Source organism: Lycorma delicatula, chromosome 4, assembly GCF_047948215.1.
Source record: "Lycorma delicatula isolate Av1 chromosome 4, ASM4794821v1, whole genome shotgun sequence".
NCBI lineage: Eukaryota > Metazoa > Arthropoda > Insecta > Hemiptera > Fulgoridae > Lycorma > Lycorma delicatula.
The window spans coordinates 183625732-183650442 of record NC_134458.1 but is presented as its reverse complement, the minus strand read 5'-3'; the positions used below and the strand labels follow the sequence as shown (position 1 = coordinate 183650442).

At 29.1% G+C, this 24711-nt stretch overlaps 1 protein-coding gene across 1 annotated transcript in view; it reads left to right on the top strand.

Annotated features, from left to right (window-relative positions):
• LOC142322767 (uncharacterized) overlaps positions 1–24711 on the top strand; it is a 329696-nt gene that overhangs the window by 100937 nt on the left and 204048 nt on the right. Inside the window, exon 2 of the mRNA XM_075361842.1 lies at positions 22825–22961. Within this exon, the coding sequence (XP_075217957.1) occupies positions 22825–22961 (137 nt within the window). The remainder of the gene's footprint in view (positions 1–22824; positions 22962–24711) is intronic.

Here is a 24711-nt window from a genome sequence, read left to right as displayed (position 1 = left end):
AACTTGTCTTGAAGAGATTAATTTTTAAATTAGTAAATTAACAATGAAGGGTTAAAAAATAGTTCAGTTATAACAATCATAATTTTTTTTCTTCTAAACTAAGAATAAAAAAAAGAACTTGGTCCTTAAAAATCCTGATTTAATAGTATTTATTAAATCGTTTAATAGTATTTGTTTCCTAATTAAGATGTAGTAATTACGTCAGTGATGATAATTAATTGAATTTAAAAAACTAGAAAAATTATTCATCATAAAGTTTATGTTGTTAGGCCTCCCATGAAAACATTTTCTTTTTTTAATAATTAGGCATATTATTATTTCTTATTTTAATCTTAATATGTTTTAAAATGATATAAAACAAGCACTGATAACAAGGATAGTGGGATTACATGAGAAAATGTTAAGTACTAGACGACGTATATCTTTACCCTCCATTCTAACTAGTATGGCTGCCAAGCGAGTTATCGCCATAGCAGTTATTACCCCCTCTCTAACTAATTTCATCTCTCCAGTACCGCTTTTGAACGATTTTGATTGGATAGCGGGCTGCCAAGCCAGTTCCCACCACAGCAACATTTGCCTTCCCACCAACAATTCACTACATCAACGATATTTCCAGAACCGCTTGTCAAACGATCAGATTGTTTAAATGGATTTAACGTATTTTTAATAAAGGTTGTGTAAGCCTATCTTTTTCATACGATGAACAACCACTCGTTCAGCAAATTGCCTTCTCGTTATTAAAAAGTAGTAAGAATTTTTCCCCATTTAATAAAAACAAGTTGTTTTAGTAAAAAAAATTGTAATTTAATAAAAAAAATTGAAAATATTTAATAAAAAAAAGTTTACTGTTTAAGAATACCAAACATTAGTTTTAATATTTTAATACTTAATATCCTATGATACAATTCGACATCCTTCAGTCATTTATAAAGCTATTTTTTTTTTTTTTTTTTTTTTTGCTTGTAAGGTCTATTCATACATTTTGACTACATTTTCTGTCTCGTAAAATATCATTAACATTAAAGATTCTCATAATGTAAAAGGTATTTATTTGAGGATCGTGTTAAAGTGCCTTTAAAACTTAGACCTCACTTTCATTTAATTTTATTTTTATTTTTTTATCTTTGGAAGGTTGAGGAGGAACCGTTATCGTTTTGAATAGTTCGAAAATCAAGAAAATCCTCAGAACTATTATTCGATAGTTACTTCAGATATTAGGCATATTGTAAAACCACCGAACAAAGAAAAGTTCCCGAGTCCATCCTCAGGTAGTCTCTTACGTCATAACACCAAGAATACTCTACGTTTCTGAAATTTTCTCCACGAGGAAGATCTAGCGTCGTCGGACAAGTACCAACAGAACCGATAATGGAAAAAATATTAAGGATGAGAAAAAAGAGGTAGTAAAAAATCTCTGTTTTCAAGATAACAACCCTACCCAGAAGAAAATTCAGTTCCCTGTACGCATCAGGTGCCCATTCGACCTACAATCCCTCAGACTATCAGGATTTTATTATCCAGATGGAAACAGTAAATTCAACGTTTTTGAATTGACCAATTTAAGTATATGTTGCGACAAAAATTATTTTTGTGATCGATACTCGTATATATTAGGAATAAATACAGGATTTCTAATGAACAACCTGACCCATTCTTGGAATTATTATTTCCCAAATTTTAATAATGTACTATGAATATGAAAAAAAAATTGTACGGTAAAGTTCACTTACGTTTTAAAATCAAGGAATAGTAATTTAGCCCAGTAAATTGGTCCAAGAAATGACTACTGTGGTTTCCGCCATTAAAAAAAAATCGCCATTACGTCCTTACGACAAATGCTTTCACTTGAGACCGTTAACTATCTTGTATTGGCAATATTTATTCCATATCACAACATCGTCAAAGGAAATGTTTGTAGGATTCAAATAACATTTTCGAAGAGTTATTCATACAAGTTCCATTACGATTATTAATTTATAAATCAATAGCAATTTTTTGTCAGGTTTACCATTAGAATACAGAAAAAAGTGGTTGAAAGATGTAAATGGGTTGAAATATGATCGTTTTTGAAACAGACAGATACCTGAACCATAAGCTGAAAAAAAGTAATAAATTAAAAGGAATTTTTTTATTAATAACATGCAAATTAGAAGAAATTGTATTTTACCTCGATTTATAATCCCAAACAATTTCGGGATTAGGACAAAATCAACAGTTTCTGATTTTAATTATTAAGTCAACTGTAACGATGTAAATTACATATTCCAATTACTTTTTAAATACGCTATGATACACGATATTTGAGCTTTTAACAGTCTGGGTGAGGTAATTCTGCATTCTCTTCCACCACTTACTCTGTTTTACACAACCCTTGCACTACATGTAAAAACAAAACGAGAATCATCAGGCTTAAAAATATTATTCCATTTCATATCTTAGTCACACGTAGGCTATGTCAAATTGGATTGTCAGAGTTAGTAATAATTTAATATAATATTTTCAAACTCAATTACAAACAGTAACACAAGTACATATTTTATTTTAATAATAATAATAACAATAAAAAAATGAATGAAACAATTTCTGCAATATAACATAAAATGTGTAATTTGTATGAAAATTTAGGTACCCTCTGTAGACAAATCCGTGTCGAGGGTTACCATCACAATAACATTTTATAAAATGAAACAGAAATTTTGTGATGCCGCCAGCAACTTAAAATAATAAATATCTATAAGTACTGAAATCCTAAAATAATAATTTCTTTCAATAATTAGATTAAAATAATAAATTTTCAATTTCATCGATTTCTAGTAACCAAACAAATAACAGAGCATTGTATTCTTTAAAGTTTTTGGATTCTTTTACATTATTAGGTAAAGAATTGTACACCTTCGGAGCCACAAATGAATAAAAATTTCTATACAGTTTCAATTTTGACAAAGGTAACACAAATTTATCATTCCTGCTTAAATTACTTTTGAAATTTGTGTGCTTTACTTATTGCACCTTTTATAAAAAAAAAACTTTTCAGACTATAAAACCATACAAATATCTTAAGGGTAATTTGTTAAGTTTTTTAAAAAGTGGAAAAGATTTGCTAAATCTATTTTTAAATGATATCATTCTAATTACATGTTTTTGAGTTACGAATAGTGACTGTATATTAGAACAATATATACCTTCCCAGCAAATTATACAATAAATAATCTCGATTCTATCAAGGAGTGCTATAATATCTTCAGTTACTTTGTTGTACAAAAATTTATTAAGAAATAAATTTTATATATATACTTAATCCGATTTCGTTTTTTATTTTATTTATATGTTCCTTCCAAGACAGATTCACATCTAAAATTACTCCCAGATAATTACCCGTATTTACTTGCTGTATAGATTGGCATGTACAATTTATGTTTGTATTGCAGTTTAAATGGTGATATTTTATGCTGTATAACATTTCTGGCAGACATTTTAATTGAAAAGTTGTGTAATTTGTCTTCATTACATTTAAACTTAAGAGGTTTTTTATTAACCACCACCTGATTTTCATTAGGTCTTCTTCAATATTTTTCCTTATTTCGTAAAACTTTGTTATATCAACTTTATTTTTATTATCTTTAGTAAGTCGATGTTTTCAATATGTAACATTCATCGCTGTTTAAAGAAAGATCTTTGAAAACGGTGGAGTTTAAATTTTTAGCGTTATTTTATCCACCGTCCATGATTTTATATTACCTCGAACGAACCTCTTTTTTCCGATTTCAAGGTCTATAATCATATTAGAATTTCCCACGTTAAGGACTACTCAAATTATTAACACAGAAAAATAAAACCTTATATCTAACTTCAAATACTGTCATTTTTGGCAGTTTCGAATACGGTCGAGTTAAAAGATAATGCTATGGGGGGATTATTAGTTAACTTGAATGTAATAAATTTTCTTATTTTCATTTATTATTGTCATGTTTGATGATATCATTTATTAATTTTATAAAATGATACATTGCATGTTATTTTGTTTTATGAGAAGTTAAAGTGAAGGGTCAACGGATGCTTATAGGAAAAAAATTAACGTTCTAGATAATGTTAGTAACAATTCCCTTATTATTTCATTTGATGATTGTACTATGCAATGTAAAGATAAGCCGTCGTTTGCTTACAAAATATTATAAACTACTAAAAAGGTGTTTTATTTTAGCGTGTTTGATTAGTTTTCTTATTAAAGCGATTAATTCAATATTTTATTTTATATTCGATTTCAATGTAAGGGATCTTCCGTCAGAAGCGGTTACATTTTTATAAGAAAGGTGAATTATCTAAAGCTCATATATTAAAAAATCCAACACATAATGACCTTATAGTTTGGTACTTTAATATATTTTGAAATATACAAGTAATTTAATTTATTGTAAGGGGGGGGAGGGAAATTGATTGGAAGAATCGTACGATAAATAAACCGTACGATAGTTATGAATAAAGTCATAACTATCGTACGGTTTATTTAATGTTAGTGCCAAGAACTAAACTAAAATACAGTAAAACTTTGTTATAGACAACTAATATATTTAAAAGTGCCATCACATATTGGAACGTGTATATTCAAGAGTTATGTTCATTGACGCTCAATAAACAGGCGTGTATAAATAGGAAAGCTTCATACTTGAGATCAAAAAATTTATTCAATCGTCGATAAAACATTTTAAGAAGAATACTTTCATAATACTGGATTTTTGGTAGAGACAGCCTAATATTTATTATCGAAATATCATAACATATTTTGCTAGAATCAATCTTTTTACGAAATTATAATATTTCAGAATTTTGGCCTATTAAAATTTACTGTAATGAGAATTTTTAACAGATTTCAAAAAAGAAAGTTATATATTCGACCAGTATATATTTTTTATTTTGGTTCGCGCATAACTTTTTTTCCTATTAATCCGATTGAAATAAATCTTATTACAATCGACGCAGCTGCTTTTCGCGGTGGTAGCATGATGTTGAAAGATTTTTTTTAGACGCAAAACATCGATCTAAAAATCGACGAAAAAACTTTTCGCCGTCCGGCGGGTAGGAAAGAACGTGTGAATCTTGATATTCTATTAATATGCGTCACGGTAGATTATGTTAAATGGACTTCTGTAGGGCAGAGTTTCTGTACAAGATATGTAGCACCCTACAATAGAATCATAAAAAATCGAGATATCTCGTCTTAAACCTTTCAAACTCAATATACAATACATATATGATACCCTGCGTCGGTAGGGACAATGGGAATCTTATAATTCTACATATGTGCATCACATTACATGGTCTTGATGTCGGTTTCATTTTTTTTATTTTTTATAATTATTTAATTAAAATTTTTTAATAGCGTAACTTCAACGGTATCCTGACTGAACCTTAATCTACTATATTCTTTTTCGCAAGCAATATTGGAGTAGTAAAATTATCTAAATCAATATAAGGAAGTAGATTCGATGCGGTCAATCCAAAATATAGGAACTTCTGTTTTTTTTTTTAACTCAGCTGCTTGTATTTCCTTATTTATATATAATAAACCAGCATAAATTACTTAGAAGAAATATGAAAAACAACATATTAGAGAAAACCTTAAATAGCAATTTCTCTATGATTTTACTACAATGGAAATTATGAAAATGAAAAAAAAAATCGGGAACAGGATAAGTAAAAAGGGGTCAGATAACAGAAACAAGTACCCTTTTTTATATAATAGGTTAATTGAAAAATCAATAGACATTTATAATTTATTCTTTAAAATTTATATTGTGTGGTTCAATACTTCCGTCATTTTTTATTATTTTTTTTCTTTAACTTGGAAGTTTTACTGTCATTAACAATAAAAAAAGAATGTATGAGAGCTGAGAAATTATCTCTTCTGTTCAATTTGAATTGTAAGGAAATAGGACATCCGCTATTGCACTACTAGCCGCTATTCTTAGCACACAAACACAAATAGATAGGTTTTCCAGTACCAACCAATTCATTTGCCAAACCCTTTCTTCTATACAGACTTAACACATAAATTTTAAAACCCCAGTAAAGCAATCGTAGTCTGTGATATATATATATATATATATATATATATATATAGAGAGAGAGAGAGAGAGAGAGAGAGTGAGAGAGAGAAAGAGAGAGGGAAAGATTTTTATACTTTTAATCTTCATGTCGTTTTATTGTTGCCTATGAATTACAATTTATTTTGGGAAAGTATTTTAATTTTATTTATTTTTTCTTTATATTATTGGCTTTTTCCTTTTGAAAAATCAATACAACTTATATTTATTTTTTTATTCTACACCATATTTACGTAATTATATTTTTAAATTGATTTTTTATTTGAATAGTCTATAAAAAGTTGCTTTTACTGTCTATTCATAACCCTGAGGTTATGCGCCCACGGTTGAGGATAATTACATTGATACCTCAACCCACTATAAAAAAAGAAAAAAAAACTATAAAAAATAATGAAAAAACTTCTTTTTTCTATAAAAAGAAAGAAAAACTATTGATCATAAATTAAGTCATTTATTGTCTTTTGAATATACTTTACTTTCAATAATGAGTCACGTAGACCAGCGATTACCATGTTTTAATTTTAGTATAAACCTATTTAAAATCGTTTCCTCGCATAAATCAAGCACTTACTTTTAGATAAAAAATTTTGGCCAAAAGAGTGCGTGAATTTTGCGAGTAAATACGGTACTTATTTTCAGAACTACTAAACAATTATTATTTTTTTTTAGTTAAGGATGTTTTCATATTTTTCTTTACTTCTCTTTAACTCTTATTTTAAGTATGACGCTTTGATGATGCGAAACAAACTGCAAAACAAGAACAGTTTTTTGGAGCAAGAGTTATTTTTATGTAACGGACTTTATTATTTATTAGTTTATGTTTATCGTACGTTTGCATGTACTACACTTATTACTTCGCATAGTTTAATAATATTATTCTGTTAAAGCAACATACATAACATAACCGACATTATAATGTCGGTAAACTGTAATCGACATTATACACTACTGCTAAACTATTCGAGTAATTTGGAGTTAATTAAAAATACTTAAATTGAGTTATGACAAATTATATAATTTTAGGGGGTATACCGAAATGAAACGACTAGCTCTAGTTAGGGAATCTTGGAGAGTTGCATCAAACCAGTCAAATTACTGAAGACAAAAAAATATATAATCTTTAATTTATTTTAACCGACTGAGTTCTTTATATTCTATTATTTTATAATGTGTAACTAGGCTCTTAATTATTTTTTTATTATAACTCCATGATTAAAAAAAAAACACAGAAACTGCAACAGAAAATATTTCATGGAAGTAAGGTTGTACTATTTATTGTTTTCCTAGTGTCATAGTTGTGCTGCAAGAAGGAAGTATGGTAATCAGTCAAAAATTTGGGCATAGAGGTTTTTCTCGACATTTCATAACCCGGAGATCCCAAAAAAAAAACAAACAAAGCGGGGAGTAATATTCGTGCATACGAACGTACATGTGTTGGCGTGTTTGAAGCTTAATAACGTTTTACTGGATGAACCGATTTCGATGAAATTTACCACGGAGACTCGTGTATGTGGGACAATTTATTGGTAAAAGTTTGGGATCAATATCTTCAGGGTGTGAGGAAGGTAATTTTTTTGGGTCTAATTTTATCAAAATTTTGCACAAAAATTAAGCTCAGTACATGCGTACATACTGATCTTACAATTTTTTAAAAAAATTGCCTTCTAACTGTCACCTTTCCTCCAAAATCGAAAAAGCTATTTTTTTATTTCTTGCATATTTTGTAACCGATTTTTTTTAACGTCTTCCTAGGCATAATAGTAGTTCAAATGATCCCAAAAAATACTTCAAGGTCCATATTGCAGTTAGAAGAGCTGATTAAAATGTAAATCGATTTTTGGAATTTTATAAAACTTTCTTTACTTTTTTACATGTTTTATAATAGTACAATAAAATGTTATTTTAATTCAGCTCCATCCCACAAAAAAGGATCTTGGGTAACATTTTATGGGTTGTACATTTTTCAGTAAAATTTTTTAAACCTCTTCCATTTAACGTAGTAAACGTAGACAAATCAAAAAAGTTTCTTGGGTAGTGATTTTGGGGGGCATAAAAAAATATATAGAAATATAGATTAAAAACCCATGCCAGGAAAGTATAACAACATTGTTTGATTTTTAACGTTACTAACTTCATTTTAATTCGTTGTAAGTGATACAATGTTATAAACTAACTTCAGTTTATCATAACTTTTCAGTTGTCGGGATGGCGTAGATAAGCTAGACTTTCCGTACGTTGATTGATAGTTCGCAGCCTGTCTGAAACGAGTTGCTACTTTATCTCGATATTGCTCCTGGTTATCATATTCTGTTATTGGGTATTAATTAACAAAACATCCTGGCCTGGCGATCCACACTAAACAGCAATATTTTTCGTCTCACTAAATATCCGGTTGGAAACGATGGTATAAAATTTCAAGATTGGGTAATACCGATTTACCCTTGAAAATTTATTATTTTCAAATAAAAAATGTTGAAGTGGTTCTTATATAATAAATAGCCTCAGTTTTCTAAATTTTAAGTTAAGATATCAGCTACTTGGATCCAAAAAAGATGTCAACTGTACGTAACAAAGCTTTATTTTCAAATAAGATAAAATTTTGCAAACCAGGTTTATATTCTACATTATATTTTTTTTTCGAATTTCCTTCTTTATTTATTAATTTTTTAAAAATTATTATTGTCGTTTAAAAGATTTAATAAATCGTTGAATGTTTATATATGACAATAATAATAAAATTTCAGGCAACAAAAGGACGGTAAAAAAAGTGTTCTATAAATATGAATAAATATAATGTTCAATAAAGATTTGAAATAAAAAATTAAATAAAAATATTACGAAGGTTTTTTGTTACAAATAATAATAATACACTTATAATATGGATATAAAAATTGTGTGGAAAAATACTTTTCAGATCCTTCAATAAAAATACTAACAATGTAACATGAGATGCAGAAAGTCTAGAAGTTGCATAAAATACGCTATATACTCAGAAGAGAGTATTCCTGGAAAGGATTCCCAACTGAATAGAACATAAAAAATTAACACTGTAACAAAAAGGCAAAGGTGTTGTAATACTTTTTTTAATTTGTATGAAGTTAAAAATTCAAATTTAGTAATTAGGAGAATCAAAGCTTTTTTACACCGATATTCATTCTTCTGATAATGACATGTAGGCCTTATATAATTTTGCTATTAAAATATTTTTCTACGAAAATTCAAGAATTATTTTTAAAACTTAGGGTAAAATGAAGTCTATGTTCTAGCATTTCAGACAGACTTAGTTCACGTTTCATAGCAATCAGTTTATGTTGTAGCTCTGCATTCCTCATTTTTAACAAGATGCAGATTTTTTTGTGTGTATTTTTAAAGAATAATTTTTTTACTTACTTTTAGCGTTTTTTAGATTATTTCTAATTTAAATAAAATTTTCTTAATAAAAAAATTTTATAAATTCGACAAAAGATTAATAAATAAAATTGTTTTTCTTTAATATCGATATACATTTTGAAATTGGCGTCAAATAAAATTTTAATAAATTGTTTTAGTAATTGTATTTACAGAGTTAGACAATTTTTGAATGGTATTAATTTACTATTAGGAGAGAGATTCAGTTTGAAAGTTATTTTAAAGCAAAGATAATTCATTTTGACAGATAAGAGGAAAACGAGAAGCTAAATATCAAAAATATATGACCTTAATTCATCAGAAGCAACAGAATTTTGTTATTTAGGAGTAAAATTATAAAGGATGAACAAAGTAATTCAAATTTAAAAATCAGATTGGTACAAGCAATGAGTACTTTGATGCAAAAAACGAAGTGTGCTAGTATCAAATATTGATGTAACTATTAGAGCGATAAATGTTAAAAATTAAACAGAAAGATAAAAATTAAAAGATATAATATGTTGTTCTAATCTCAAAGCAGAAAGGAATTAGAACAGAAAAGAATGGAGAATGATAGCAAAGTAATCCAATGGCTGATGACAAAAAAAAAAAAAAACAAAAAAAAGCAGTTTTTGAAGTCTGTTCTATAGACTTTTTTATTTTATTTAAAAAAGTTTTAATTTATTGTTTCCATGAAAGTTCTACTGATACTATTGTTTTTAAGTAAAATTATTATAAATTTCTAATCCCGTTTGAAATATTTCACCCGTTATTTCTTTCGTTGTCCTCATTTTATTATATAAAAAAATTTATCCAGTAATACATAAGCTACTACACACACCATTAATACAGATTAAATCGTTCTGAGATATAAAAAAAATCAATGCGCACATTCAGTGGTCTAGAAGAATCAGATGTGTAAAAAAACTTTTACTGGCTTATTCTAATGTATTTTTTGACGGTGATTCCAAATATGACCTCAAACATTTTTCGTAAGGGCAAATTAACTTTTTTTGTGATTGTCACTCATAAATAATGAAAATTGTTAAAAGAATTTATTTTCTCTATTAAGACTAAACATCTTGTAAAGATTTGTTGTGAGTCCATGTTTATATTAATAATGAAATTTGTATGTCGTATGATATTTATAAACGTTCAAAATGGAATAATTTGGAGGGATGATCAGTATAACTAATATGATATTACATTATAGAATGACATCGATACTAACTATGTACTTCGAAAAAACCCTTTAGTAGATCTAGAGAAAAAACAGAATTATATCGGGAACTAAAATGAACTTCTGTTTGATTATTGCAGCTTCTTCCACACTGTGTTTGGGGCCGAATCGTAGACTATAAAAAAATGATAATTTTAGCATATAGAATGTGTTTTTTTGCAAATATTCAACACGTGATCTCGATTCGATGTGCTTCTTAATGAAGATATACGGAAGATGTTTACAGTGTCTGAAAAAATGCAACCTATAAAATCAGGTGAAGGAAACATAAATTTCTATGCAAAGCGATTGTATTGCAAAGGTTGTTTTAGTTATGCTCTGCTAGACAAACTTAACGTACAAAAATATTGGTTTGATTTTTGAGGTTGTGTATACAAATCTTGTAAGTTATTATGTTTTTGTCTGCGGTTTGGACCACTAAAATATTTGATACCTATGATATACTCTTTAAACTTTTTAAAGTATAAAATGGATTTAAATGTTCAATATAACATAAATAATATAATTTTAGCTGGAATATAATTTTTCTGAAACCGGAAAATCTGTTGAATACTTACTCCCGGATGAAAGAAGAAGAATGTAATACAGCAACCGGTAAAGTAAATTTAACACAAATTTTAATTTTAACACAAAGCTTAATTTTCTATTTTAGTTTTTATAATCTACTGGGACACCATCTCTTTTTTGTATTATAGTTTAAATTTCGAGTGCCACAATTTCTGATTGTTTTATTTCGTTTCTCGCAAAAATCCCTTAACATTAAATGGCAGCAGAATCTATATTTTTTGTGGAACTAAAATTTTCGATTTTAAGGAAATTTCTATTTGTTAAAAACAATTTCAGTTTAATACGAGTAGGTGTGATTAGAAAAGTCAGTGATTTATTAAACACATTAGAACATGAGTTAATATCTCTTTGATACATATAATTTTATAAATTTATTTCTTAGAATAACTTTTTTTACTAAAAACCAAAAATATAGAAACAGATAAAACACACATACTCGTATATTTCACGTTAAAAATATATTATTAAATTATTGCATAATCTAGCTGGAAAATACTCAACTTTTAATTTTATTAATTTAAAGTGCATTAGAGTTATTTTACAATGTTCATCGTTTTACCTATTCTGATACTAATTGGTATTATGAATCCCTTATAAGTATTAACAGCTAAACTAAATACCGCAAACAAAGAAGCAGGCAAGACGGCCCTTATTCAAAGGTGTACACAGATGCTTCAACTAATTACTAATTTATGTTACAATAGGCCTATTTAATTGAAATTCAAATGGAATACAAGTCGTATTTAATCTAACTAAATCATCAAACCAAATCGATTACTTCAATTTAATTAACTAAAGTGGAATATAAACTCAATTGATAGCTATCGGTATCAAATTAAAAATTAAAATATTAATTATTATAATAATAACATTTTGAAATTATGACCGCAATTGACTCATAATAACTTTTTACTACCCAAAATCCAAATAAAAAGAATTTCCATTATCTTTAAATAATTGTAATAGGATACTACTGTACCTTATAACATATCGTTCTACATAAATTTCCCATAAAAAATTAAAATCTTTATTTTATTTTGGGCGTTGAAGTTAGAGAAAATTTAATCTTACAAATATGTATTTAATATACTTTTTAATATCATAAGAAAAACAATTTTTCAAACATATTGGCCGTAACCCAATAAATTCACTCATATACGCGCACGCGCATGCGCGCTTTTATATATATAGATTGCGCAAAAGTCGGGCATGTGTTTTATCTCAGATTCTTCTAGTTCATGTAGAAAGGTGTTTTAACTCGGCGTTGGAAAGCTCTCCAATTAATACCCATTGTTGCTGAATTATGCCCTAAGTGTGCTGAAAGTGGAATTAAAATAAAGAGTTCCGAAAATTTAGAAATTTAATTTTTTTAATGTAGTATAATTACATTTATTTATGTAAAAAATAAATTATAAATTAAATCATTTTTTTTAATGTACAGAGTATATCACGAAGTTCTCCCAGGACTTTCATAACCTATTGTACTCGTGAAAATAATGGAAAAATTTCATATAAATGTATGTCCTAAAATGTTTCATTTGCGAGTTACGGATAGCGAAAAATTTCGCTTGGATTTTTAGCTTCCCCGGTGAAATGAGATCGTTCTTGAAATTTTAGGACGTTAATTAAGGAGCAGAATTAGTGATATCTTAGGATTTCGATCTAAAAAATCTAATAAAATTGGTCTTAAGACCGTATCTGTAGTCGTTTTTGAGAAGTCTTGGGTGAAAATCAGTAAATTAGGATAAAAAAAAAACGTTTTTATGTTTGACGTGCAATAATTTTGTTAAGAAACATTTTGTTAAATTGATAATAAACACATAAGACTTAAAAACAAAAATTGTAGAGAATTTAATTCTGAACAAAATGGTGTAAGATAAGTTGAATAAAACAAAGAAAAGTTTAAAAAAATCAAATTATATTTAGTAATAATTCATTATTACATTTGTTAATTTAATGTAAACAAATACCAAATTCTTTTTGTGATGTGAAAAATTTGTAAAAATAAAATTTACCGTTAAAAATTTCTGTTAATAAATTTTATAAAAGGTGGAAGTTGCACAACAATTGTAAAATAAAAATAGATTAAAAAAAATTGCTTAGATAATAGTTTTTTTTTTAATTAATGACATAAATACAGCAATTATTTTAAAAAAAGATTTCAAAGCTGGAAATAACAGTTGATCAAGAGTACGCAGTAGTGTTTAAATCATTCTGTAATGTACATTCAGTACGAGTACTTCGTATTGTGTACTGTGAACTGAGCTGTCATTAGCAAAGGTTTTCCGTGAATTTCAATTTGAACGTGATCGGTTTGCCATTGAAGTAATGCCGTACTTATTTACAAGAGAGGAATACGCTGATACGGTTTTCATTTTGGTTGTGTAATGGTAATGCTACAGCTACTGCAGTAGAATATGAAATAACGTTTTCCGAATTGCAGGATTCCAGATCCCAAAACAATTAGTGCAACTTTTCGCAATCTTCAGGAAACATTCATTACCTGTTGTAGTATTAGTAACTAGTATTACTACTAGCTACGAACCAACCACCATTTGTTTGTTGGACAAATTTTACTGTTACTGATGAAGCTTTCTTCGATTTTCCGCAGCTGCTTGAAGATGTTCCTCTAGCGCTTACACCCAAAGTGTACTTCCAGCACGATGGCGCGCCTCCGCTCTTCTCTTGTGCCGTTTCCACTCACCTAAATCATCATTTCCCTGAGAAATGGATCGTTCATGAAGGTCCACATTCCTGGCCACCAATATCGCCTGATCTAACTCCTTTACATTTTTGTGTCTGGGGAAGAATGAACAATATTGTATACAAAACAAAAATACATTCTCATGAGGAATTAATTGTCCGCATTATGGATGCAACTGAGCAACTTAGGACAGCCTTGAAGAACTAAAAAGAGTAACAAAAACAGTACAGAACTGTGTCAAGAGATGTATTCAAAATGGCGGGCTCATTTTTGAACATTTATAATAAACTGGTACATATAATGCACTTTGTTCTAGTGTACTGCTTCTAAATAAAATTCTAATTTTTCTGACTTTGTTTTATGCAATTTATCTTACATCATTTTGTTTAGAATTAAATTCTCCACAAGTTTTGTTTAAACGTTTTACGTGTTTATTACCCATTTAACAAAGTTATTGTACATCGATCATAAAAAAAGGGGTTTTTACCCCTAATTTATTGGTATTCACCCCCAGATTTCTCAAAAGCTACTGCAGAAACGGTTCTGGGACCTATTTTATTCGATTTTTCATGTCAAAAACCACTAGAAATCACTAATTTTGTCCCTTAATTAACGTCCTATAAATTTCAGTAGTAGTTAATTCTTCGTTTTCGCAAATCAGTTGTTTAACAGCTGATTTTCGAAGTCGAATCTTCTGAGCTTCAAATTCCGGTAAAAGTTAGTTGCTTTTATACGGATTTGAATACTAGAAAGTGGATATTGGTGTACTTTGGTGGTTGGGGTTATTTAACCTCACGTATCAGGAATGGTTGGCTTGCATCTGTACAAGGCTACATCTCACTTGCATGTCATACATATCATCCATATCTCATTGGGCCGTGAGGAGGTTGCTTATATTATCCACTAGTACAGATTGCAATATGTGCATTAGGAAAATAAATGATTATATAATATTAATGTATCTATATTTTTGTAATTTCAAGTTGGCCTCGTTAATCTAATTTTTTTTTTTTTTTTTTTTTTTTTATTATTATAATAGTTATTTTAATTAATTTCTACAGCAAGAATTAAATATTTTGAATTAGTGGTGTTACTCTATCGTTTTGCTTCATCGTAGAAACTCATTCGACTGAAATTTAAAAAGATATTTATATGATTTTTTAATAAAATTTAGTTTAAAACTTAGTTCTCATGGACAAAATGTTCAACAATCCAAAAAAATTAGATTAAGTTACAAACAAAAAATAGTTTAAAAAATTAGGATTATTTTAAAAAATTATAAATTCTTTAAAACCGATCATATTTTACCATTTTATTTATTTAGCCAGAAAAAAAAATTGTTAACATAGATGTTTTAAAAGAAACAAAACATTGAAAATATATAAACGTAGAATTTTGTCAATAACACACTGCTTGTGGAATCATTAGTAGAAGTCGAGGCTTAAATGTTGACGATAATTGCTCTAGAACATAGTTGAAATGCAAAAGTTTTTGATTGCTACCAAATATTTTTGCTAGAAAATTTAATCTAGAGAGAAAAATGGTAAACATTTGAGATTTAAAATATCTTATTGTCAGTTAGTAGTTAAGGTATGTAAGTTATTTAAATTAAACAATTACGTTTTGAGATCATTAATAATTTTTCATAGCCTACAAGTTAATTTAATATTTAAAAATAGAAATTGGTTTTAACTTCTGGGATAGGTTATTGATTGTTTTAGTCGATTATATGTGTTTTATTTATTCATTAGACATTTGAATATTTTATAAAATATAATATACAGGTTAGATGTGGTTGATGAGATAGTTTAGAAGGAACCAGAATTTTAAGTTTTTTACTAAAGAGGAATGTTGGTTTTGTGAATTGGGACGAGTCAGGAATTTATTTTTATTATAAATATAAATAATTATGATTTTGATCAGAATTTGTCTTAAAGGAAACGGATTCAAATTTTCAATTTATAATTTATTCGGGTAAACCCGTTGTTTGCATAAAGGAACGTATCAGTTGCTTTTAAATGGTAAACATTCTATTAACCTGTATTTCAAGGTCTCCTCCTCATGCAAAAATCTGACATTGGAGTATAGATTGAATTTATCACAATATATTAGTTAAATACAACCTATAATTATAGTAGGGAATATATTTTGTTAGAAAATCCATACATGTACTGTAAAATTGAGGGAATTAGAAAAGAAGAGGTTAAATTTAAAAAATTCGGTTGGTTTTTCTTTTACAAGAAAACAAAATCTTATTTCTTTCCGTTTTATTACACTTTCCACTTGAAAAAAAGGTAAGTTATTTCTCTTACTAACACACGAAACTACAGGCTGCCGTCTAATATTACAGTTAGTGTATGATGATAATGATGAATTTTATAGTGCGTGAAAAATCCCAGGCTTGGATACTCCTTTGTGTTATTATTACTATCATTTTCTTTTTGCAGACTCATATAATTCCCTACACTCTTCCCTCCCACCACTAGTGCAACTAGTGACTATAATAGAAAAGACATGCGATAGAACAGTCTTTGAACATTAATATATCACAATGTATATTATTAAATTTTTCTTCTTCGTAAAGATAGACAAGGTAGAATAGAGGATAAAATAAACCCTATCTTATAAAAGTTAACATTTTAATAAATCTTTTATTGCATTTTGTAGATAACTAAGCAAAAACCACGGAATTTATCGCTTGTAATTTATTTCAAATTTATATATATAATTATAAATTGGTGGTTAAATTATAATTATAACCCAAGGTTATAATTATAATAATAGATTAAGGTTATAATTATAGGTTATCCTTCCCAACATAAATGGGAATTCCACGTATTACATTCCCATCGGTGTACTACTATCATTAAGATCTCTCAAGAAAAGAAAAAAAACACATCTAAACTAAGTCTCAAACAAGACTGAATAAGAAAAATAAGGAACTGAAATCTACTACCTACGCGAAAGGTAAAGAGTTGAGTTCAACACGCAGTAACAGAGAATACGAGAACAACAAAAAATCAAAAAAAAATCGTGAATACAAAACAACAAAAACGTAACACAACAAAAACAGAAACAGAAAGCGGAAAAGCTCAAGCGGCACTCTAGATCCCCTCAGCAATCCTTTCTTTTGCCAAGTAATTTATGAAGTTCTTCACTATGATCCATTCGGCCTGGTTTCGCCAGTTAACACGGAAATCTAACGCCGACCCGATAATATCGAGCGACAAATAGTCTCCGTGCCCATCAACTCGTACTTTGACCATTCATACAAAGCATGATGAACGTCATCCAACTTTCCGCATTGCGGACACATTCCTGAGTCCACCAGGCCGAACCTCTGCAGCCTGTCCCTAAAAGCGCCGTACCCAGAAAGATATTGCCTCATGTCCTTGTTCGGGTTTACCCAAGAGGTGCCCTGAAAACTAACAATGTCTGGAAAATGACTGTGCGTATAACGTCCGCCCTTTGCCTCATCCCACCTGCCACAAAGCATTGCCATGTTGTTCAATTCCCCGAATTTTTTCAGAAGTTAACTCGCCTAACTTCTTGGCAAGATAACGCTGTGTCCTCTCTGACGCAAGCAAATTTATCGGTTTCACGCCCGCAATCACCAAGATGCTCCCGTGAAATCGTGCGGTAGCCACCAGCTACCGTTAACAATGTTAGGCGTTGAGCCCTCAACAATATATCCCGATAGCATTTGAATTTTAGCCTATCCGCCCAGACTGACGCCTAATGTAGCATAATTCCTTCGCAAACGTCCTTATACAGAATACTTATGGTCTTATAGTTACGACCACAATCAGGATTGACCACATGTCGAATACCCAAGAAGGTACTACAGGCCTTCTCCGCGACGTATTGAAGGTCCTTCTTAAACTGCATTTTCTCATCTAGAAACGCCCCGAGCTAGTTGTCAACCTGCATACTTTATGCGCAGGCCTGCCATCGAAACACGGACTCGCCGACTCACTGCCAAACGGCCTTTGAGAAGCATCATCGTGGTCTTCTCCGGCCTGAACGTTATCTTATGTTGATGACCCCACAGCTCGAGTACCCTGCAACCCTGAGTGGCTCGAAGTTCTACCTCCCTACGCGAGCAAAGTAGACGCCATTAGAGTCACCATCTTATACAGTCTACACAGGACTCGACTATAACATTAAATATAGAAGTAATATTAAATAATATTAACAATTGATGAAATCCACCTTACCAGCACATCGATATGAACTGAAGATCTTTCAACTAACTTGAAAGCCATCATCAGGAGATAGAATTATTGCTTACTCCTGAGTATAATGGAAGGACCGGACAGTTATGACTGTTTTACATTTTAACTGTGATCTTCTAAATTTTTGACTTCAATGCAATAATTTTATTTCCTGATGATGACTTTCAAGTAAGCCGAAAGATCTTGAGTTCTTATCAGTGTGCTGGTAAAGTGGATTTCATAAATTATTAATATTATTTATTTAACAGATCAGCGGTAACATGTTCGAGGAATTAAATAATATTAAATTTCACATCGCTGACTGATTTACTGTTTTTGTTTTTTTTAATAATTATTTTTATCAATAAACTTTCATATTTTAGCTGACATTATGTTGATTGATTACGAATAAAATTGGCGTCCCTACCAGCCCATACTGCTTCAGCTTACCTAAGACAACATGATTAGGCAATATAATTTAACTTGCTTTATTATATGTTTAAAAGCCTATATATTCCAACTCAACGGAATATCGGTAAAGCGATTATTCGTTATTTAATCATCGAACCGTCAGTACATTGAAAATTATTGATACATCATGTAATTCTATTCGTGTGTGATTTCTGGAATGGCAAAAAAGAAAATTCGACAAAATTTATGAGCTTGTTTGTGAATGGGTTATTTATTCATTTATGGAACTATAAATAAACAGATATCTAGATTTATGTTAAAGCCGACTCATATTTGAAAATTTGTAACGGTTAAATAATTTTATAAATTTATTTGGTAAAGATTACGGCATAGCTTAGTATATTTTCAATTAGATTCTATAATCATGTGTAATTTGTTTAATGATAACTTACATAATATTATAAACTTCTCTCTTTGTATTTAATATACGTATTTATAAGTTATATATTCTAATGATTTAGCTTAATATGTGGGTATTTAGAGATTAGCGGGCTTGTAAGAGAGGATGGGTAGGTAAATAGACTGATTCATTAATTACGTCCATAAATGATGGTGGTGGTCAGAGGAGAGGGGAGGTATTTAATGCCACCATGAACAGGAATTTGTGAAATTGTGTATCGGATACAAAACTGGTATTATACTTGGGATGGATATAATATGATACGATGTGATCGTAAAGGCTAATGTAGGCTATATTAAAGCATCAGATTATAGCATATCCTTTGGGAATAATCATTTCATCCTTTAAGTGATGCTGACACAGGATACTTTATATTTCCAATAAGGATGATGTCTAAAGGATATCCTATATATATAAATTTCTTTATAATATTTTAGGAGCATAAAGAGAGTTATTTTAAAGCTGAATAATCACTGAAACTACAATTTTTTACTTTTATGAACTTAATATTAACTGGTAATTATTGAATTTCTTATATAACAACAATATTGGTCGTTGTATACGATTGATTCTTGTTATCTTTGATCGATTCAAAGAAATATGGACCGACGTAATTTTCAGTCGTTCGTTCACACATTGCAGTTGAAGCATTATAAATGAAAATCTTTTACAATGACTTCGACAATTGGTAAAATATAAGTAATAACCAGTAAATGCCGTCGTCTCCCAACCAATTAGTGCTGTTTACTTTGTAAATATTTCCATAGCAACGAGACAGTGTTTCCCATAATACAAATATATGTCTACTATCTGGTAATAAATAAATCATATACAGTTCGTATCGTTAAGTGTAAATATAAGTTTTCTATTCCTTTCTCATTATCATAAACGCGCAATTTTTATTAATTAATTATAAATAAATTATTATCTGGTTATTTATTAACAGATTCTGTTTCGAATATTTTTTATATCGTTAACAATTTAGAAAATTCTTTAGTAATATCTGTTGTTTCGAATATTTATTCCATGATTTATTAGTTACATTATTGCTGACATTTATTAAGTTCGAATACAACGAATTAAAAATCTTGTACGTATTATAAGCTCAAAACAGTAGTGTATAATGATAAATGTGAGGTTTGGCAATGTATTTACGTCTCAGGTTTTATTACTGTAAACAGAGATAACGAAATTACCTGATGCTTTTATGAAGCAATGCGTCATCGTCTACCATCTATCCCAAAGCGCCTGAACCGGCAACTAACCTTGGAAATATCAGAATAATTCAATAACATTCTCAGCTATAAATAAACTATACCTCATCATTAATGAACTAATTATACATCTACGTTACATAATATATTTAATTGCAAAATTATATTAATTATATGGGTTGAAGAAATGAGCTATTTATTTAAATAAAAATAAAAATGAATGTAACATCATTTTAATGAAAATCGTTAAATGTCAAGTCATAATATTCACCCACATGACGTTCTGGTGTTGAACGAGCGAATAAGATTACCGTATTTACGTAGTATATAGATTAACTTGATGTTAAAAGCGGTGTGAAATAAATGTATTGTTGTACGACGAAGAGCTCCGTGAATCCGGGTAGTGAATGATACTCGTAGTATGCATGAAGTCATCGTGTATAATGACCTTCAGCGAGTAGCAGTGCATTTGTGAAAACATGTTAGTTACTGCGTAGTTGTATTTTATAATACTGTTAGCTAATGGATAATTTTAAGTAGTTATAGTAGATATAGTATATAGTAATTGCCGTCCTCATCCCGCCTGCCAATCAACGCTGTTGACCAGATTACGGAACTAATCGTCGAATAGGTGAAATTTTGTTAAATCTCCTATTCTTGAGGATTGAGATTTTGTTACCCCTTCCTCAAATTTAAACAAAACTCTTTTTATAATTTGTATTTTCAGAATGTATTTTAGTAAAATATTTCAACTGAAAAAAATAAAAATTAAATTAAAAGAAACATTTTACGAGTATTTTGTTGATCTATATACTTGAAAATTTTTAGGATTTTTTCCATTAAAGGAGAAGATTTTTGAAACTATGACTCATCTATGAATATGTCTTCGGCAGCACGTCCCTGATCTGTTGCCATTAATAAAGTCTACACCATCCTGCATTGCATTACTGTCATTGCTACAATATTTTCCTGAAATTTTAAAAACTATTTTGGTTGAAATTTTTAAAAAAGAAAATTTTGAAATTATTATGAAATTTATACCTTCTAAATAGATTAATTATTAATATTAAAAAAACATTAAAATTATGTAAATATAAGTAAATTAGATTAAATAATTAAATATGTAATATTAATCATGCTGATTAATATAAATAAAAAATAATAAATTATTTTTAAAAAAATAATAAAATAAATAATATTTTGTTCTTTTACAACAGTTAAAAGCGAGTTGATCAGAAGAAAGTGAATGACAGCGTCGGTTTGGGGACGAATTGCCGATAGCATGTTAACAGTCTGTGTAATAGTTTTTAAAATGCTGCTATAAGAAAAAAGTTCCCATTTTTATTATAATTTCCTAAATAATAAAGTTTTCAGGTAGAATATTAATTTTTACCATTTATTACAATGATTGGTTAAATTTTAAAATATTGTAACAGGACCAGTATAACGCACCAGGGTAACGGATTTCTTCCAGTTAAAAAGCAGGAAAGAGAAATAATAATGAAAAGAAGAATTCAGAAGGTTCTAAAAGGAATTCTTTTCACAGACTAACAGGTCCCTTTAACAATCTGTTCTTTGTAATAGAGACAATGGCATCTACAAAAGCTGTTGTTCGATCAAAAGGGTTGCCAAACCGGAAGAAGAATTTATGGGAAAAGGTAAGGGCACGGACGATGAAAATTATTACTTATCAGCAGTTAGGGATGATGAGGGTACTGGTTCTGCAGGCCAGGGAATATAAATACTGCCAGGAACCAGCGGAGAATGTCAGTAATTCTACGAAGCCATGTTCGGCGCAGTCGTGATAATAAGCGATAACAGAGTAGTTTTGCAAGCTCGAGTTCGACGCGGTTGCGGTGACGGCGGTATCAGTAAGCTTGTGATAACAAAGAGTGAAGAGCTCGTCACGAGTATTCCAACGTGGACAGTGGATGAATGCAGCATGTTATTCGGCGAGTAATTGGTAAACAGTAGTAAAAGTGACAGTACAATATTCATAAAGTGTAGGTTAGTTTTATTGTAGAGAGTAAAAGTAATAATATTTGCAGAAATTAAATTGTATGAACTTTAGACTTTTCTAGTATTACCATTTTAATGCAGTATTATTAATATTACCAGTCATTATAACGTTTTTACTAAATTGGACTGTATTCTGTTTTTTATAATTTATTTATTTTTAAACAAATCTTGTCCTTATTTGAATTACTATTTTGTATGTCGTATATTTATTATTATTATCATTTATTTTATTTTCTATGTTTTTAGAATAATAAATTGTATTTATAAGAAATTTTTAGTTTGTTAACCTCTCAATATCCTGGTCGAGCCGTGAACACGCGACAATGTTAAGAATTCTTTTCTTTTTTTTGTACAAAAATTAAATTATTATTATTCGAAGTATGTAAACTACGGATTAATAATAAAATTATTTTATTTGTAATAACATCAAGATGATTTCCCTGATTTACATATAACTATTATTATTCTGTTCCTCTTTTTTTATTCTTGAATATACTTTTGCAGCTTGCAATCGGACATATTATGGTGACGTGGGTCGTACATATGAACTGGAGCTGCACAGGCCTCGAGAGGGCCATATTCCTTTTTATTGCCACATCACTTTGACTGCAGGTGGAGGCGTTTTAGGAGACATAGTTCAAGTGAGTAAATCCGTAAATTTTACAGAAACTTTTATTATAGCGTAGGAGTAGATTCTTATGCATCAATTTTATTATATTTTTTCTTCTATTTTATATTTTATTATATGTCATTGTTTTTGATAATAATTTATTTCAATTGAATCTTTGTTAAAACGTTTTTTAATTATTTATTTATTTTTTTAAATTAATAGATTTTTTAAATTTAATTAAAAATTGGTTCAGCCCACCGGGCTGATCTGACGGTTAACTCATCGTCGCAAATCAGTTGTTTAACAGCCGATTTTGGAAGTTGAAGGTTCTGAGATTCAAATTGTAGAAGTTAGTTGCTTTTATACGGATTTTAAAACTAGACAATGGATAACGGTATACTTTGATGGTTGGGTTTCAATTAACCACACATTTCAGGAGCGGTCGGCCTAAGTCTGTTCAAGATTGCACCTCATTTATACACATCATCCTCATCTCATTGAGTCAAGGGAGGATTGCTTATTGTTCACTGGTTGAACAGATTGCAACGTATACGTTAGGAAAAAAGATTATATATATAGTATATAGATACGAACGAACTGATCATTCTGGAGATTGTTCATGATGTAATTCAATATAATAATTCTCTGCAAAAACACAATTCTCCTAGCTCTTAATAGAATCACCTAAAATTTAAAAGATGTGATATAGTCTGCTGCTCTGCCCCAATTGTGGTAAAAACACGAAAATCTCGGTAAATTCGGTTTAGCACTTTTTAAGCTAACTTATGACAAAATGATTGATAAAAACCTCTAAAAAACTCGTGGAATTAAGAATGATTGCAATAATAAATATCTAAATTTATAAAAACTTTTATTATATAAATGAGATATATTAGGTTTTTTACAGTGAAAAATACCACAAAACTTTAATAGTTGTGTTATGTAACACCGGTCACTGGTCTTAAGTTATTATTTGTGTGAGTATATGACAAATATATGATAGGACGAATGGTGAAAATGAGTAAAATTGGTTGGCGTTAATGGCCGCAAACTGCTCTGACGTCATACAGGCTATGATTAATGGCAGTTTATCGTTCGTACTAACTTACTAAGCATTTCGTTGCTTGATTAGGGCAAATAACTTTAACACACACTCTCATACGCACACAGATGTATGTTTTATAACTCATATCTCATTTATACCACGCACAGTAATTACCATATGTTTATTTCATCACTCCATAATCTACTAATAAAAAATTACCGTATTGGCAATTTAAAGAATTTTTGGAATGTGGAATGTTGAAAATATAAATAATATTTGTTGAGGTTTGATGATATTACTCACACTTCAACGTTATTCTAACTTATTCAGTGTCTGTTAATATTATGTTTTCGTTAATAATTTTGTTCAATATAAACATATAAATTAAACATAAATTAAGAAAAGTATTCATTATCATAATTTTTATGTCAATTTAAACAAAATTTTAATTAGCGAAAAAATAATTATTTTTAAAACCCAGTTAAAATTAAAATAATTAAATAGGTTCTTTTACTTAATTCAACAAGTACTAGTACAAATATTGATTAAAAATTCATATGAAAGCCAAAGTAACTTTATATTTTACTTTTTTATAAACAACATTTCAACACTTTTAAAACAAATTTAAGAATAAAAAAAAAAATGTGAAAGTTTGGTAAAACGTTTCAGACCAACGTTTAAAAATTAAATTAAACTCTGTACAAAAACTTCTCACAAAGGAATAATTGTTAATTTG